The following is a 16,172-nucleotide window of genomic DNA, read 5'->3' as shown; positions in this document are numbered from 1 at the left end:
TGTCCAGTCAATAAAAGGTAGTCACATATAGTCAGAAGATGATGCCACCTCCCTCCCTCCCTCAGCATTACTCCTCCCACTATAAAGCACAGTGCTAATATCACCACAATCCAGCTATTATCAGAATCCTGGTCAGTTTTATCACAGTCAGGGGTTTTCTGTAATACTATCATTGCTAAATAATAGCATGTACGTATATATTTTGACATTTTTAGGAGATGCAGTTGTCACAAGCTGAACAGCAGTGCTGTGAGCTCATGCTGCGTGCGTCAGCCTTGGTGGCTCACTCAGTACTGAGGCTCTCACACCCGGGAATGTTGTCCACGATTATTTTTCTAGGTGGCATCAGGTAACTATGGTTCATGGCTGGACTGTAGCTACCCCTATCCCACGCGGGGCATTTAAAATCGTGCGCTAAAGCTTAAATCATCTATATATGTATTGCGCGGTTCTGGTAAAGTTACTCCTATCATCTATATATATATTGTGCGGTCTAAGGGCAAGGTTTTGGTTTTCAGCACAATTCTCACTGCATTTTCTGATTCTCATATCAGATATAGACAAAAATACAAGTCACTGCTTCGTGTCATCCTTTTCTCTGGAGGGAGCCCTGGTGTCTTCCTGATGCTATCTTTCTGAGATAGCTCCATACTAAAAGGTCACAGAAGTTCTCTTGGCTTACTGGAGACCAGAGCCAAGAACCTGGTCCCCCTTCAGAGGTGCAGGGAGTGAGTGACAATCCACCACTCCACTGGGAAAAGTCTCTAGAAAATCAGTAAAACTGGTAAACATCTCTGGATATGATTCACACAGAACAAAGGACTCGTTCCAAGTACAGTAACTTGAAATTCGTTAATACCGAATACCATCACCAGGTGGCCCAGCCCCAACCCTCAGCCGTCTTTCCTGATCAGTTTTGTTGCTGATGAATCAAGGATTACATTTTCCTGAAGTGTTCCAGTCTATCAGTCGTGGGCAAGCCCTGCCACTTCAGGCTTAGTGCCAGCCATCCTTAGTCTGTTGTCCTGCAGGGATCATTTGCTTTGTGCATTGTTTGTTTTAGTACTTAATTAAAACACACACTAATCTGGATCATACGGGGCCCACCCCTCAATGAGTTAGCTGAATATCTGGATTAGCAGAAATTTTTATTGGGATAGTCCAAAAATTAACATTAGTTTTTTTTTTGTATTGCCACCACCATAATTCACATTTCCACACACAATAACCATTTGTACCTTTGTACATGACACCATTTCCTGATTGTGTGGTCCTCGCAGTATTTGCTGTTCTGTTGAACTGGTCGAGATAGGGGATATTGTACCTCTTCCCATTCCGGCTGTTTTCCAGGTCCTGGTGTGATTGGAGTCCTACAGGGGAAGAGTGATCCTTCTGGCTCCTTAGTGGCCAACCCAACCTTGGTTTCAGGTGTTTCTTGCTCGGTGTATGAACCCAGGCATGTATTCACAGGTGTGCCCTATCAGCAGGTTGGCCCAGTGATGTACTTCGCTGGTTCGACCTTCTCCACCTACGCATCTGGCATTTTTTACTCAAATTTATCATCATCTCTATAATGACTGGATGGCTTTATTGATGGTGTCCCACCTGTAGTCCTCCTCGAGGCAGTAGTATGAGGCTTCAAGGTGGTCGTTTGTTTTTCTCCTTTCTGTCTTGGCTTTTTCTTGATCATAGATGTTGAATAATGTCGCCTCATCATGCATCAATGGCGGAGCCGCTGCGGTTTGTGCTCAGAGTCAGTACTACCTTGGGCCCCATTTTGCAAGCTGTCTCGTGCATTGTCTCATCTCCAGCTTGCTCATGCACCATTTGAGCCTGCATGGTCCTCTGGCTGTGTTCCTTTCTTCCTCTCTCTCTCAGTTTACAGTATTCCTTTCAGCTAGGAATTGTTTCATGAAGGGTTTGTTTTTGGTTTCTCTGGCTTCTGGTTGTCAGGTGGGTGAGCTTCATGCTCTCCTCTGACTGAGACTTTTGTTCATTTGACCCTGATGGGCAGTTTGTTCATCTGCAGTGGGTTTCATCTTTTAGGGGGGAAGAATGAGTTGGTTGGCTTCCAAAGCGGTCTGTTAGTTGATGATGATTGATTAATTTAGCTGGGGATGCAACATATGTTGTCCAGTGGTGGCTATGCTCTGCAACCCTTGTGCCACTATTTCTGCTCTAGTGGATTTCTTGTGGGTTGATCCTATCGCATTGGTCACCTGTTCCAAGGCCCATACCAGTATTTCTCAGGTTGTCGACAGTAACATAGTCTAGCAAGTCTGGTCTACCCTTGCACACATGACATTCAGAAATATGCCGCTCTTTCGGTTGTCTTCACAAATATCACGAGTTTTTATGAGTAGAAGGATGACAAAAGAAATTAGTGAAACCTTAAAAAACCAGTATGAGGCAATGTTTAGCACCCCAATATGCATGAAAGTTGAAGATCCAGACAGCTTCTGTGTGGATGATATCCAAACTCCAGATAATATAACTGATATTAACACAGACACACAAGACTTTGAAATGAAACTGACAACTTGCCCATGCACTCGGCCCTAGGTCTTGACTTGTGGAACTCAATATTCTTAAAGAAATGTAAAATACCAGTAGAGCAAATGCTCAGTATAATGGAGAACGAGCCTGGATACAGGGGAGATACCAGAAGCAACTAAGTCAGCAAATTTAGCTCCACTACACATGGGAGGCAGTAAAGCTTTGGCAAAAAACTATAGACCATTACACACAATAAAAGTTATTGAAAGAGTGAATAGGAATCAAATCTTCAATTTTATGGAAAACAATGAATTCCACAACATAATACAATATGGATTTAGAGTGGGAAGATCATGTTTGTCACAGTTACTTAACCACTATGACAAAATCACAGAAGCATTAGAAGAGAGAACCAAAATGCAGATGTTGTATACACAGACTTGCAAAAGTATCAGACAAGTGTGGCCGTGGAGTGATAGCCCTTCAAATGAGATCAATAGAAATAATGGGTAAAGTGGGGCATTGGATTTTCATCTTTGCCAAACAGAATGCAAATAGTAACAGTCAATCAAATAAGACAGTCTAAATGCAGTAAAATGCTCTGTACCCCAGGGCACAGTCCTTGCACCACTGTTATTTCTTATTCTTATTTCAGATATAGAAAAAAATACTAGTTGCAGCTTCGTGTCATCAATGATACAAAGGATGATACAAAAATGTGGATGATACAAAAAATCCACATGAAAATGTCCTCTGTAGAAGACGCTGAAAAACTACAAGTCGATATTAATAAAATATTCAATTGGGCAACAGAAAATAACAATGATAAGTTTCTGGTACTTGGGTATTGTGGAAATGCAGAACTTTGAGGGTCAGTTCCAAAATTTGTACAGTAGAATAACGTTCTGGAGTGAAAGATACGGAAGGAAATGCAAAATAAAATCAGTGAGGAGTAGAGGTGCCATCTTCTTGAGATTCTTGAGGTTATCTTGAGATGACTTCGGGGCTTTTAGTGTCCCCGCGGCCCGGTCCTCGACCAGGCCTCCACCCCCAGGAAGCAGCCCGTGACAGCTGACTAACACCCAGGTACTTATTTTACTGCTAGGTAACAGGGGCATAGGGTGAAAGAAACTCTGCCCATTGTCTCTCGCCGGTGCCTGGGATCGAACCCAGGACCACAGGATCACAAGTCCAGCGTGCTGTCCGCTCGGCCGACCGGCTCCCTCAAAACAAGAGGATTGTGCCATAGGCACAATCGGAGAGCACTGTCTGAACATCAAGGGGTCCACAGCTGTTCAATATCTGACCTGTTGACTACCTGTTGATGATTTTGGGGATCAGTGTCCTCGCAGCCCAGTCTCTTACCAAGCCTCCTGGTTGCTGGTTTGATCAGCCATATTATTCGACGAGGTTGCTTGCAGCCTGGTTGATCAGGTATCCTTTGAAGGTACCTGTCAAGTTATTTTTTGAACACTGTGAGAGGTTGGACAGTTATACTGCTTCCCTTCAACAAGCATTAGAAATATTGCTGGAACAAAAGTGGATATCTTCAAGAAGCATTTAGATAAGTTCTTGCAAGAAGTGCCAGACCAACCAGGTTGTAGTAAATAATGTGGGCCTGTGGGCTGCTCCAAACAACCGCCTGTTGTACCAAGTTAGGTCAAGCCTGACCTCAGACTGGGCTTGAGTAGAACAATTCTTGAAACACTTTTCAGGTATACTTCAGGTTCAAATATGTCCTGGGCTGATATTTGGGCATGGGGGTTTTCATGGTCAAACATGGTTCTGGCAGCTTGATGTCTTATCAGTGTGCCTGGTCTCCGATGTCTTTTTTGTGGCTTTAGGTCGTGTGTCGTGGCCAAGAGTCTTGACTTCGTCATAATACCTGCAGTGCTCCCTTCTTCCTGGTAAGTGCCCTTTGTCTCATCTCCATGAGTAGTTAGCTTCAGAGAGCCACAAGGAGCTCACCCCAGAAAACCAGCTTTGAATGTAATGGATTACCAATTTCTGGGTGAGCCTTAGTGGCTCCCTGACACCCTCCCTGCCTCTAGGTTGTCGAGGATGTTTGCATCATCATATAACTGAGGGTTAAGCAGCGCCTCCACTCCAGGTGACTACAGGGCACTCCCCTCTTTCCTGAAAACGAGAGGATGGTTTTAGGAATTCTTTTGGTGGCTCTTAACGCTGTGGTCTCATTAGAAGCGATCAGTGGTTTGTTTTGTTTTGCTGACTTTCTGGGTGCCTTTTCCATTGGGCAGCAGACATGAATAAATTAAAAAACACACTATGATAAGTACGATCACTGTGTGTCTGTGATGGGGCCAGGTTCTGGCTGTGGTCCCTGGTAGGCCTACAAAATTGTGCAAATGATGGGACCTAGTAGTACAGTACAGTACAGTATTATACACTATCGGAGATAGTAACTTCAGGGAACTACCAAGGCTCGCCCAGAAATTGGCGTTTCATTACATTACATGCTTTTTTTTGCACCCTATTTTCCTCCATGGTGTATGCCACTGAGTTTTTAAAATCAGGTGTTATTTTTCTTGTACATATACTATATCAGGTCTCATCTCTTGATGAGAAATTAAAATATCGACAGAAATGAGCCACTCAACCCTGCCATTCCGCCAGCTTGTGCACCACTTGCTACCCACACTACACACTCACTGGAACAGCCATTAATCAGATTATCTTCTTTCAGTATATTTCAGGTATTAATATTTTATAAATAAAGACATGGTATATAAATGTTAAGGATTTATTATACCCTAATCGATTATGGAAATGCATACTTGTTTGATGAGCTGTAGGAGGTTGCCAGGTGGTTGGCTCAGCCAGCATCTGTCACCACCAAATTTGAGGTTTGCTGACACAACTGCTTGTGGCAAATGATGCCATTGATGACCTTGGATGTTTCTACAGTCATTTTTACATTTACTATTAGTTCATTCACAATAGTATTCGTGGTGAACAACTTAGATTTATGTACCATATTTCCCTGCATCGAATACATTCATCCTTATTTTCAACTGCTAAATTTTGAAGAAGAAAAACAACAAAAAATTTGGACCTATGCTAGGCTTGACATAAAATAAAGATAATGTTATTACAAATGTTGTTTTACTTATTGTATCCCATTATATGTCAGAGTTATTTTAATATTTGATTGTCCTATTATCTTGTTGTATGCATTCATACTGTGTTTGCAGTTTGCAACTGTAAACTGACAGTATTCTTGACTCAAAACAAATCCAACTTCACAATAGGAAAAGGTTAAACAAATATATCTGATGGAATAAAATTTTAATGCACTGTAAACAAAGATTACAAAATAGGAAAAAACTTTTTTTTTTGCAGATGCATAATATGGGCAGTGTTAAGGACCGGAACCATACCACCAAAACAAATTGCAAATGACTTATCTCCCATTATGTGAATGGTTGTGAAATTTGATTGCACTCAAAACAAAAATTACAAGAGAGAAAACCTTCCAATCTTTAAATCATAAAATTGCACTATTATCCAAATCTTGAAATCCTGATACTCGTATTTCATCAGGGTCATCTATGTTATTAGTGCTGTTCAGAATATTACTATCCAGGCCATCCTCCTGTTTTGGTAGTATTGTACTTACAGTAACAATGAGGACCATAGTATATACAGTATACTGACGTATGACAAAATTAGAAAGTAGAAATCGGCACTGTTGAGCTGGACAAATCGGAAAACTATTTTTTACTTGTGTTGCAAAGACAAACTTAACAAACCTAATCTAACCTTCCTAGGCTTAATACACAATATTTGAGACCTAATATAGTACATATGTGTGCTATACTTGGCCTAGGATTTTTTTTTTTTTTTTTGAGAATTTCTCACTAGGCGGTATAATACTATCTAAAAGCTATGTACGAATTTTTTACTATTGACGATCGTCAAATAGGTACTGTACTATCTAAACAGGAGGATGGGTTGTACTATCATAAAATAGAATGTCATCTTTGAGAAAGGTTGGATTTTAAAGGAAAGAGATGGTTGGATTGACTGCATTTATCTGGACCAAAAAAAAAAAAAAGGCTTTCAACTGAGTCCCCCTACAGTATATAAATGATATAGTATCAGAAGGAATACAGAATTGTATGAACATATTTGTTGATGAGTCAAAGTACTAGGAAAGATAAGAAACTTAGATGTTTGTTGTAACAAATGGTATGCTACCATTGTAACGTTTGCTATTGCAATGCCGTGTTTGTATTGGTAACTGCTTAGGAGCTGTAATAATTTTATATAAACCCAAAAGAAAACTGCAATAGTCCACTTTTTCAGTGGAATTCCACCCAGTTATCAGGGGAAAGGGGGGAGAAGTGACCATGGTGTTAAAGATATATCTGCATTCTATTACAGCATAATAAGGCTACTCGTTTATCAAATAAATGCCACCACCACTCCTTGAAACTTTAGTAATTAGGCTAATTAACTCCGAGGAGACTAGTCAATTAGCACAAGGACCGGGGAACTAACCTTTTTGATAATTACTAGGTGAATAAAAATTCCTTCTACCTTGGCTTCATGATAATTACAGAGGGGATATATATATATACTCTCATTATATGCTCAGGGGATCACAGGTGATGTCCAAAGTAATTCGAGATCTATATCTAAAAAATTAAGAAAAAATACAAAGAAATACCAAGATACATTTTAATAGTAAATTTATTTGATGATGCAGATTGAGTAACCCTAAGCTAGCATAACATCCTATTCCATAAGAAGCATGGGTATATGGTCTACATGTTGTACAGTACTTAGAAACTCATAAACGAACATTATCTCTTTACTGCTCTCATCAGCCGGTGTCAGTGGCTGGTCCCGTCGTTTCTCCCCCCCCTCCTGGTGTCATTCCCAGTTCACACTAAAAAAAATTTCTCTAGCATCCCACAAGGTGGTATCTTGGCTCCACCTTCTAGGCACCTTGCCCTCAGAAGCTCTTCCTTCCTAGGTTCTAACCAATCAATTGACTTAGGTCTAGAGTCTGGCACCTTCAGCCAATGACAGTTTAGGCCTGGATTCATTGTAGGGTCTCCTTGCTCAATCACAGCCCAACTAGACTTGCCAGTGGCACCTGGGTCAATCAGCTATTATCACAACTCCAGAGGTGTGGTTTTCACAGGAACCAATCCAGTGGTCTGATTTTCATCCATCATGTTTCCCGAGAGCAGTGAACTTTGGTTGGTATGGAAACTATTTCCCTCTAACCTGTTGTAAACCTAGGAAAGTAGACACGGGGAGAGTTTGTGAAATCAATTCATGACTTCGAAGTGATTGTAACCTGAATGCCTTGAGCAGTCCAGAGAGGGGACGGGACAAGTAATATATATTGGTCCATATCGACTTGCTGAGGTCTGAGATGGACCAGGGCATGTAGAGAGGGGAGGAGAAGAGAGGAAGGGGAAGGAGAGAAAGCCAGAGAGGAGGAGGATCAGAGGGAAGCCTTGATAGCCAGTCTGTCTGGAGCAGCATGAGGCATTGTTGAGCAATAAATGCCTCTGTTTGACGTAAATGTCACAACAGTAAGACTAAACACACAGGCCAAAACTGTCAGTAGTTTCAAAGTGTTATATGACAGAGTACTGGGAAGACGGGACACCATGGGCATAGCTCTCATCCCATAACTACACTTAGGTAATTACATAGTTGGTTTACAGCCTGATTTCATCTTGTACATATTTTGACTTCGGTATGGTTATGTCAACAAAGGGAAAAACATAATCTTGGTCCACTTTACAGTTTTACAACACAGTTGAAAGCGCCAACCATCATGACACATTTATGCCCAAAACTCAAAACACTTATGCTCAAGTTTTTACATAAAATATCTTGGGAACACATTCCAATAAATAATTAAGGAGATATAGTTTCAAATCTATATTTAAAATGATATTTCTGGCAACTCCACCGATTCAAATTTTTCTGAACAAAACTTGGCAAAAGTTACAACTTCCAAAAGGAAAATCGACTCAAGATTTCTTCTAAAATGGGGCCCCATTGTCTTTCACATAGCTCAAACTGGTTAATTTAATTTTTTTTCTATATTTTGCATTAACTGTCCAAAAACTTTATTTAGGTTGTAACCTGCACACCCAATTTTAGGTAATTTTTCTCGAGTTTGTTACAAAAATAAAAAAAATCTTTCTCATCATCATCATCAAAATATTTATTTCTGATGTTGGGGAAAATAAATCATTCTAATGATTTTAGTATGGCTGTAATGAGAAGAGGAAATGTTGAAAATGTCAGGTTCTGATAATTAAATTTCAATAAATTACAGTACAGAGTGTACTGTACAGTATTTGTAATTGATTACTCTACATCACATATATCTCTTCAGTCTATAAAAGTCCTTGAAATGTTGCAGAGCAACAGTGCTTCCAAGCCTAGGTAAATGAATGTTGATGTGCCTGACATGATACTAATTATTTTTAATGAAACCCAGAGAAGGTAGCTAAGGTTTCAGGAATTTTTCCCAATATGGCAAATGGTTGCCAGAGGTCTCTGGTGTCAAATGACATCTACTGTAATTAGAATATTTAGTAACTTTGTATATTACGAGGGTCATTAAATCATTCACAGGCAACAGAGCATAGTCGATCTATTGTTTGAGAGGGACAGGATTCAAATTAGCATTGTGATCTATTCCAATCCATGCCCATCATTTTTCCTACTTTCAAAATTAGCAACAAGTCTCCATGAAATAATTTGAGAATCTAAAAAACTTGGATCTGGATTATGAGGGTGCCAATATACTGTATTTGCCTTTTGAACCCCCCTCTTTATATGCTTAGGAGCCTATTATTTCCTGATGAAGGGACAAAATATTCAAGTTTCTTGCGGCTCTGCTCATGCTGAACCCTGGACCTTGACTACAACATATACATATGTGGGAATTTGAATATTGGTACAAAATTTATTAAAATCTGGACCAACTGGTCCAAATAAGCAGGGCTATACAGTCAAATGAAAATGCCAGCTTACAAAGTAAGAATAAGGCAAATAATGTGTTTCAAGCAAAGTATACAGGTACACATGCTGAATGTAATAAATTTATTAATTAGTTTTTTCTTTGTATTCAGATTCTCCGCTTGGACCTGCGGCACCAGATGAACTTTCACAGGGTAAGTACATGGCTATCAACAGTTAAAATTGTTCACCCTTCATTCTCAGAAAGTCCTTGAAATGTACAGTACAGTATATGAAATTTTCTTGACCACACACCTACCCACTCATTACCCTAAATGGAAAATTACAAAATTATGAAGATAGGCCTTATCTTAATGATCACAATTTCCTATCAAATGAAGACAAGCTGAAACTGAATCTCGATGAAGCAACACAATTAAATGAAGGTAGGAATGAGGAAGAAAAAAGTAGAGTACATTTTTTTCTTCAGTGTGATTGGGATTGGGAAGCCTGTAAAATAGTATACTGTATACAGTACTGTAAAAGCAAAGCAACAAAATCATTAGAGAAATGGGGAGTAAAGGATTGAGGAGGAGGAGGAACTATGTTCCTGAAAATTTAGTATATGTTGATGTACCATACACAATTGGGATGAGATAAAAATACTATAGTTAAACTGGAACTGGGAATTATGATGTCTGGTGACCTAACGTTTAGGGACCATAACCAAGCTAATATAGCGTTAGCCAGAAAAATGATAGGATGGATTATGAGAACCTTCTAATCCAGGAATCCCATCACAATGGTTGTACTATTCAAATCACTTGTGATGTCCTATCTTGAATACTGCTTGATTCTCACTTTCCCCTTCAGAGCAGGAGAGATTGCTGAAATAGAGGGAATTCAGAGAACATATATGGCGTACATAGACACGATATAGCACCTAATTATTGAGATCATCTCAAAGTTCTCCAAATGTACTCTCTAGAAAGGAGACGAGAGAAATTTCAAATATAATTTACAAATGGAAAATATTGGAGGGCCAGGTTCCAAATCTACAAAGTAAAATAACAACTTACTGGAGTGAACGATATGGAAGGAAATACAGAATAGCATCAGTGAAGAGCAGGGATGCCATAGGCACAATCAGAGAATACTGTCTGAACGTCCACGGTTGTTCAACATACTCCCAGCGAGTACTGTATAAGAAATATTGCCAGAACAAACGTGGACACCTTCAAGAGAAAACTAGATAGTTTTCTTCCAGAAGTGCCAGACCAACTGGGATGTTTAGCATATGTGAGCCTGCGGGCTGGTCAAGCCTGGCCCTAGACCGGGCTTGGGGGGTAGGAGAACTCCCAAAACCCCATTCAGGTACAATTCAGATGCCACCAGACTAGTCCCAGAAATGACACGTATGAGTTACGAGGAAAGGCTATGGGAATTAAACCTCACATCCATGGAAAACAGGAGAGTTAGGGGAGACACATGATCACCACCTACAAAATTCTCAGGAATTGACAGGGTGGACAAAGACATGCTATTTAGCATGGGTGGAACACAAATAAGTGGGGGACAGGTGGAAATTGAGTACCCAAATGAGCCACAGACACATTAAAAAGAATTTTTTCAGTGTCACGGTAGTTAGCAAATGGAATGGATTGGGCATTGATGTGGTGGAGACAAACTCCATACACAGTTTCAAATGTAGATATGATAGAGCCCAATTGGGTCTGAAACCGGTACACCAATTGAGTGACAGTTGAGAGGTGGGACCAAAGAGCCAAAGCTCAACCCCCATCAGCACAATTAGATGAGTACATATCAGGTAAGTGATTTTGTGATCTGAAGCTGCTTACGTCTCCCCCCCCCTCGCCAAGTGTTTGAGTTTAGGATTCTGTGCTTGATTCATCAAAATGTTTCCACTGCACCTGGTTACCCTATCTATGTGATGGTTCAGATGGCTGAGAGTCCCTTGTACACATGATTGAAGTGTAAAGTGGATGAATGAGCATAACAAGGGGGATATTAATATGTTACAGTATTAAATATATCAACACGAAATAGAACACAAAACATTGTATACAAGTTTTGACCCTGGTTTGGAAAAAGGGTCATTGATTTGTGGAACAGAGTACCTGGTAATGTAATTGACATGGATCACATGATTTTTTCAAGTGTAAGTTAGACATACTATACCAGTATATATGAATGGGTTTGGGTGGTTATAAATAGGAGCTGCCACATACTGGCCAATAGTCCTTTTGCAGTTTCCTTAATTCACGATGTTCTTAAATCTTGTATGTGTTTTTGGGCGGGTTGTTACGGCTTTTCCTTCTGTTTCCTTACATGACAGACATTTCCAGTTCCTCAGGATGTGCTTTGTTGCACTCGATATTTGACTCTCCCTCGGTGGTTCTGGATGCTACATTTATGTAGATACTTATATATACAGTAACATGTATATATAGTGTAATAACAGCAAAAGGAGTGTTGGGAGAAGCCATTTTGGTGAGGGAGGTAGTGACATTCTGCATGATTTGTCATGCTGGGTAGGGGTGGCCACTATGCTCTTTGGGCACTATACCAGCTTAGATGAACAGTTATGGTGGACAGAACATGTAGATACTTGTATATAATGTCTGTATATAGTGAATAAAAGCAAAAACAGTATGGTGGGAGGAGGATGTGGGGCAAGTGAGGAGTCATTGAGGGAGGTAGTGGTAGCGAGAGGCTGACTGGCAGATGTGGTGGCCACACCTCGTTGCTTTTTGACTCGTAGTATCAACTTAGTGGTTCATTATGGTGAACAAAACATGCAGATACTTATATATAACCTGTGTATATAGTGTAATAACCGACAAAGTATTTGCTTATTGTTTTATGAACACAATAATTGAATCAATAATATGCACACTATAATTTTGAGTACAGTGATGATTCAAACATTTTATTATATAATCATACTACACACTATTGAATAATATTACAGCAAAAAAAATAGAAGAAAAATCAATCGGACATTGAAAAAATTAGTTAATTATATCTTTGTGGTCACTCCTGCCTGACAGTTGGGGCTGAGCAGACCACCTCGGACGCATGCTGAGTCAGCGCCTCTTTTTTGCCAGACTTCCCCGCCCTATAGTGACCAAAATATGCCACTTACAATTTTTTATTTTATTTTTCATGTGATCAGGAAACACAAATTAACAGGTTAAGAAGAAGAAAAAATATTTTTAATTTTTTTTTTTTGTTATGCACCTGTGGGTGACAAAGGCCAATTAGCCCTTAGCAATACAAGGGTTAAGGCTGTACAGGTCAGACTATACTTAAATATCACTCAAACAGCAAATTTTGAAAAATAAATTAGGAACATGCCAATGCCCTTACTTTGAATGAGTTACATACTGAAAATGTATTCATTTAGCATTTGTTCGAAACTCGGAACAAGATTTCCTGTAGGCGCAGTGATATAAATGGGGGATGTGTTCGCAGACTAGCAAAAAATGCTCACAAAACCAATATTTTTGGACATGTAATATGAAAAACACAGCATATTGCTTGTTAGGCAATTATAAGTCATCCTAATTATTGGGACCAATTAAAAGTTATAAATCTGCATTCTCTAGAGTGCACGAGAGAGAGAGAGAGACATAATATTCTACACACATAAAATACAGTATTAGAGGGACTGGTTCCAAATCTGAACACGGAGATTACATCACATAAAACCAGTAGGCATCTTAAGGTTATCTTAAGATGATTTCGGGGCTTTAGTGTCCCCGCGGCCTGGTCCTCGACCAGGCCTCCACCCCCAGGAAGCAGCCCGTGACAGCTGACTAACACCCAGGTACCTATTTTACTGCTAGGTAACAGGGGCATAGGGTGAAAGAAACTTTGCCCAATGTTTCTCGCCGGCGCCTGGGATCGAACCCAGGACCACAGGATCACAAGTCCAGCGTGCTGTCCGCTCGGCCGACCGGCTCCCGGCATGGCAGAATGTGCACAATAACCCCATTGAAAAGCAGAGGTGCAGTAGGTATGCTTAGGGAGATCTCTATTAACATCAAGGGCGATGACTTTCAGCACTCACCCACTACACATAAGGGGCATAACTGATTGGTCTCTCTCAGTGTTCAAGAGAGAACTAGACAAACATCTACATAGAATACCTGATCAACCAGGCTGCAATTCATGTCTGGCTGTGAGCAGCCATGTTCAACAGCCTGGTTGACCAGATGACCAACCAGAAGGCCTGGTCAGAGACTGGGCCACTGGGCTGTTGATTCCCAGAACCTCCACAAGGTAGCCACAAGGTAGGTAATCATTCATTCCTCAATCCATGCCCATTGGGTCATTGGTCTTCTATTGCTGGTAACAAACTGCGTGCTCTCAAAGGTCGTCTGTCTCCTTGGCCTTCCTCCTACCACTGTAACCAGTGGTGGGAAACGGCTCTGGCGAGGTTATGTATTGGGCATACATGTTTAACTCACAGGCACTGAATGGAGCATCGCCCTGCTTCTCACTGTCCGAACTGCATTGTCCTTATGATCGTGCATATCCTTGTTGAATGTCCTGACTTCCAGGACATGCGTGTGTCTTGCTTCTCGACTGTTCCTGCAGTCATTTGTCTCGATAAAATCCTTGGTGAATCAGAACCCTTTGATATCACTTGTCTTATGCGCTCTTGTTTTCATATTGGCATCTTTAATGATACTTAGCACCTTTTAAATACAGTATCCTGCAATGGGATGAAGTATCCTTGCAGTATGCTAATGTATCCTGCAACTTGCTGAAATATCATGAAGATAGTGCTACATAGTCTCCTCAGCTTGGAAACTTCTTTTGATAATTACTTACTAGCAGAGTACCACAGGGTTCAGTTCTTTCACCAGTAATATTAATAGTTTATATAAATGATCTACCAGAAGGAATACAGCCCTATATGAATGTTTGCTGATGATGCCAAGTTACTAGGGAAGATAAGAGACTTAGACAATTATCATGCCCTTCAAGATGACCTGGACAAAATAAGTGTATGGAACAGCACTTGTCAAATGAAACTCAATGTGAATAAAGGCCATGTTATGGAATGTGGAATAGAAGAAAATAGGTCACATGTAAATTACAAGTTATGTGAAAAGACTTTAAAGAACTGATAAGAAAGAAGAGAGCTCTAGTAGTGGTTCTGAATAATAAAATTTCAATAGAAGACCACATAAAGAATAAGAATCCTTCTAATTTCAGAGTCGCTTTTAAATGCATGGACGGTAAAATATTAAAGAAATTGCTCATGATTTTTGTGAGACCAAAATTGGAATATGCAGCAGTTGTATGGTGCCCATTTCTCAAGAAGCACATCAACAAACTGGAAAAGGTGCAGACATGCTATTAACCCCTTGGCTATGCATATGTTAATAGCTGATAACCCCTTGTGAGCAGCAAACAAAATTGTTCGGAAAAAAATATATTTTCCTTTGACATTGTTAACACTTTGGCGTACCCCGCGCGCCACCCTTCAACTATGCGATATGGGACCCAGGGTGTCACGGGAGCGCACGTATATTCTGAAAAGTGTATACTCTCTTCAACTTTGTCACCTTAATTCTCGTCCTACGAGATTGAATTTGGTATCATTGTGTTCGCAATAGAATTCTCTACAGCACTAAATGCATATAAACTCCAAAAGCCCGGCTAATTACCCGCAGCAAACAGAGAAAGTGCGAATGAGTTACCCAGGAGCGCGCAAACACGATAAAATGTTTTCACTATTTTCACTCTGGTCACCTCAATTTTTGACCTAGGTCTTTTATTTTGGTCTCAATGGGTTCGCAATAGAATTCTCTAGAGGAACTTTAGCATATAAAATAAAAAACCTGGTCACGCTCCAACCGCCGACGAGTTGAAGACGGGCCACGCGTTAGCCGCGAGTGAGCGCTCAGACGCCTTCCAGCTACACTCCCAATTCCCTTCCTTTTCAAGCCTTTCTTTCGCAATTTTCTTCCTGGAAGGGCCTTGTTCATGATCACTATCCATCGTGGAGTAAGCGTAGATAGTTTCTAAAGCCGCAGTAAGAAATATAGCCACTGAAAATGGACGAAATGTTCACACGTTTGAGATATGAGGGGAGGCGACATTGGTCACAACAGTGGAGCGAAAACAATGGGCCGACGGCGTGTGCCAAGCCACCTGAGGGCCACGAGGCTCAACAAAGAAAGTGGGAAGACATCGGCGCACATTTTAAACCCAGTCCCCCAAAAATCGGATAAAAACCTGATTTTTGGCGATTATTTAAAGTGGATGACGCAATGCTGCGTCATCCCCGGTATTACCGCCAGTAAATGGATGACGCAATGCTGTGTCATGCCCGGGCGAAAGTGTTAAATAGCATCCAGGAAGTATGAGAATCTGAGTAAAAAGTCTTTACGTCTTGTGGTTTAGCTGTAGTGGCCCGGTGAAATTACATTCTTCCAGGTAGAAATGAGGTGAGGTGCCGCACGAGAATAATTTTGACAAAATATTTTCATTGTTTTTCTCTTAGTTTTTTTGTGCTAACAGGTTGTATTGATGTGTCAAAGGTGGTGTTTATTATATTTAACTTTGAAAATATAATTACTGTATGTACAGATATGAGTATAAATACACCCACACCATGTATTTATTAATACTAATATACTGTATTGTGATTTAATATATATAATATATATATATATGTCGTA

General features: G+C 40.3%; 1 protein-coding gene across 5 annotated transcripts in view; it reads left to right on the top strand.

Annotated features, from left to right (window-relative positions):
- The window catches only part of LOC123745239 (protein bric-a-brac 2), a 107,642-nt gene that overhangs the window by 43,095 nt on the left and 48,375 nt on the right, over positions 1–16,172 (top strand). For all 5 annotated transcript variants that reach the window (XM_045725555.2, XM_069300649.1, XM_045725554.2 and 2 more), the window contains exon 7: positions 9,627–9,668. In XM_045725555.2, coding sequence (XP_045581511.1) covers positions 9,627–9,668 — 42 coding nt within the window. The remainder of the gene's footprint in view (positions 1–9,626; positions 9,669–16,172) is intronic.

This window comes from Procambarus clarkii, chromosome 44 (genome assembly GCF_040958095.1).
Source record: "Procambarus clarkii isolate CNS0578487 chromosome 44, FALCON_Pclarkii_2.0, whole genome shotgun sequence".
Lineage (NCBI taxonomy): Eukaryota > Metazoa > Arthropoda > Malacostraca > Decapoda > Cambaridae > Procambarus > Procambarus clarkii.
This window is presented reverse-complemented; position numbering and strand designations above follow the sequence as displayed.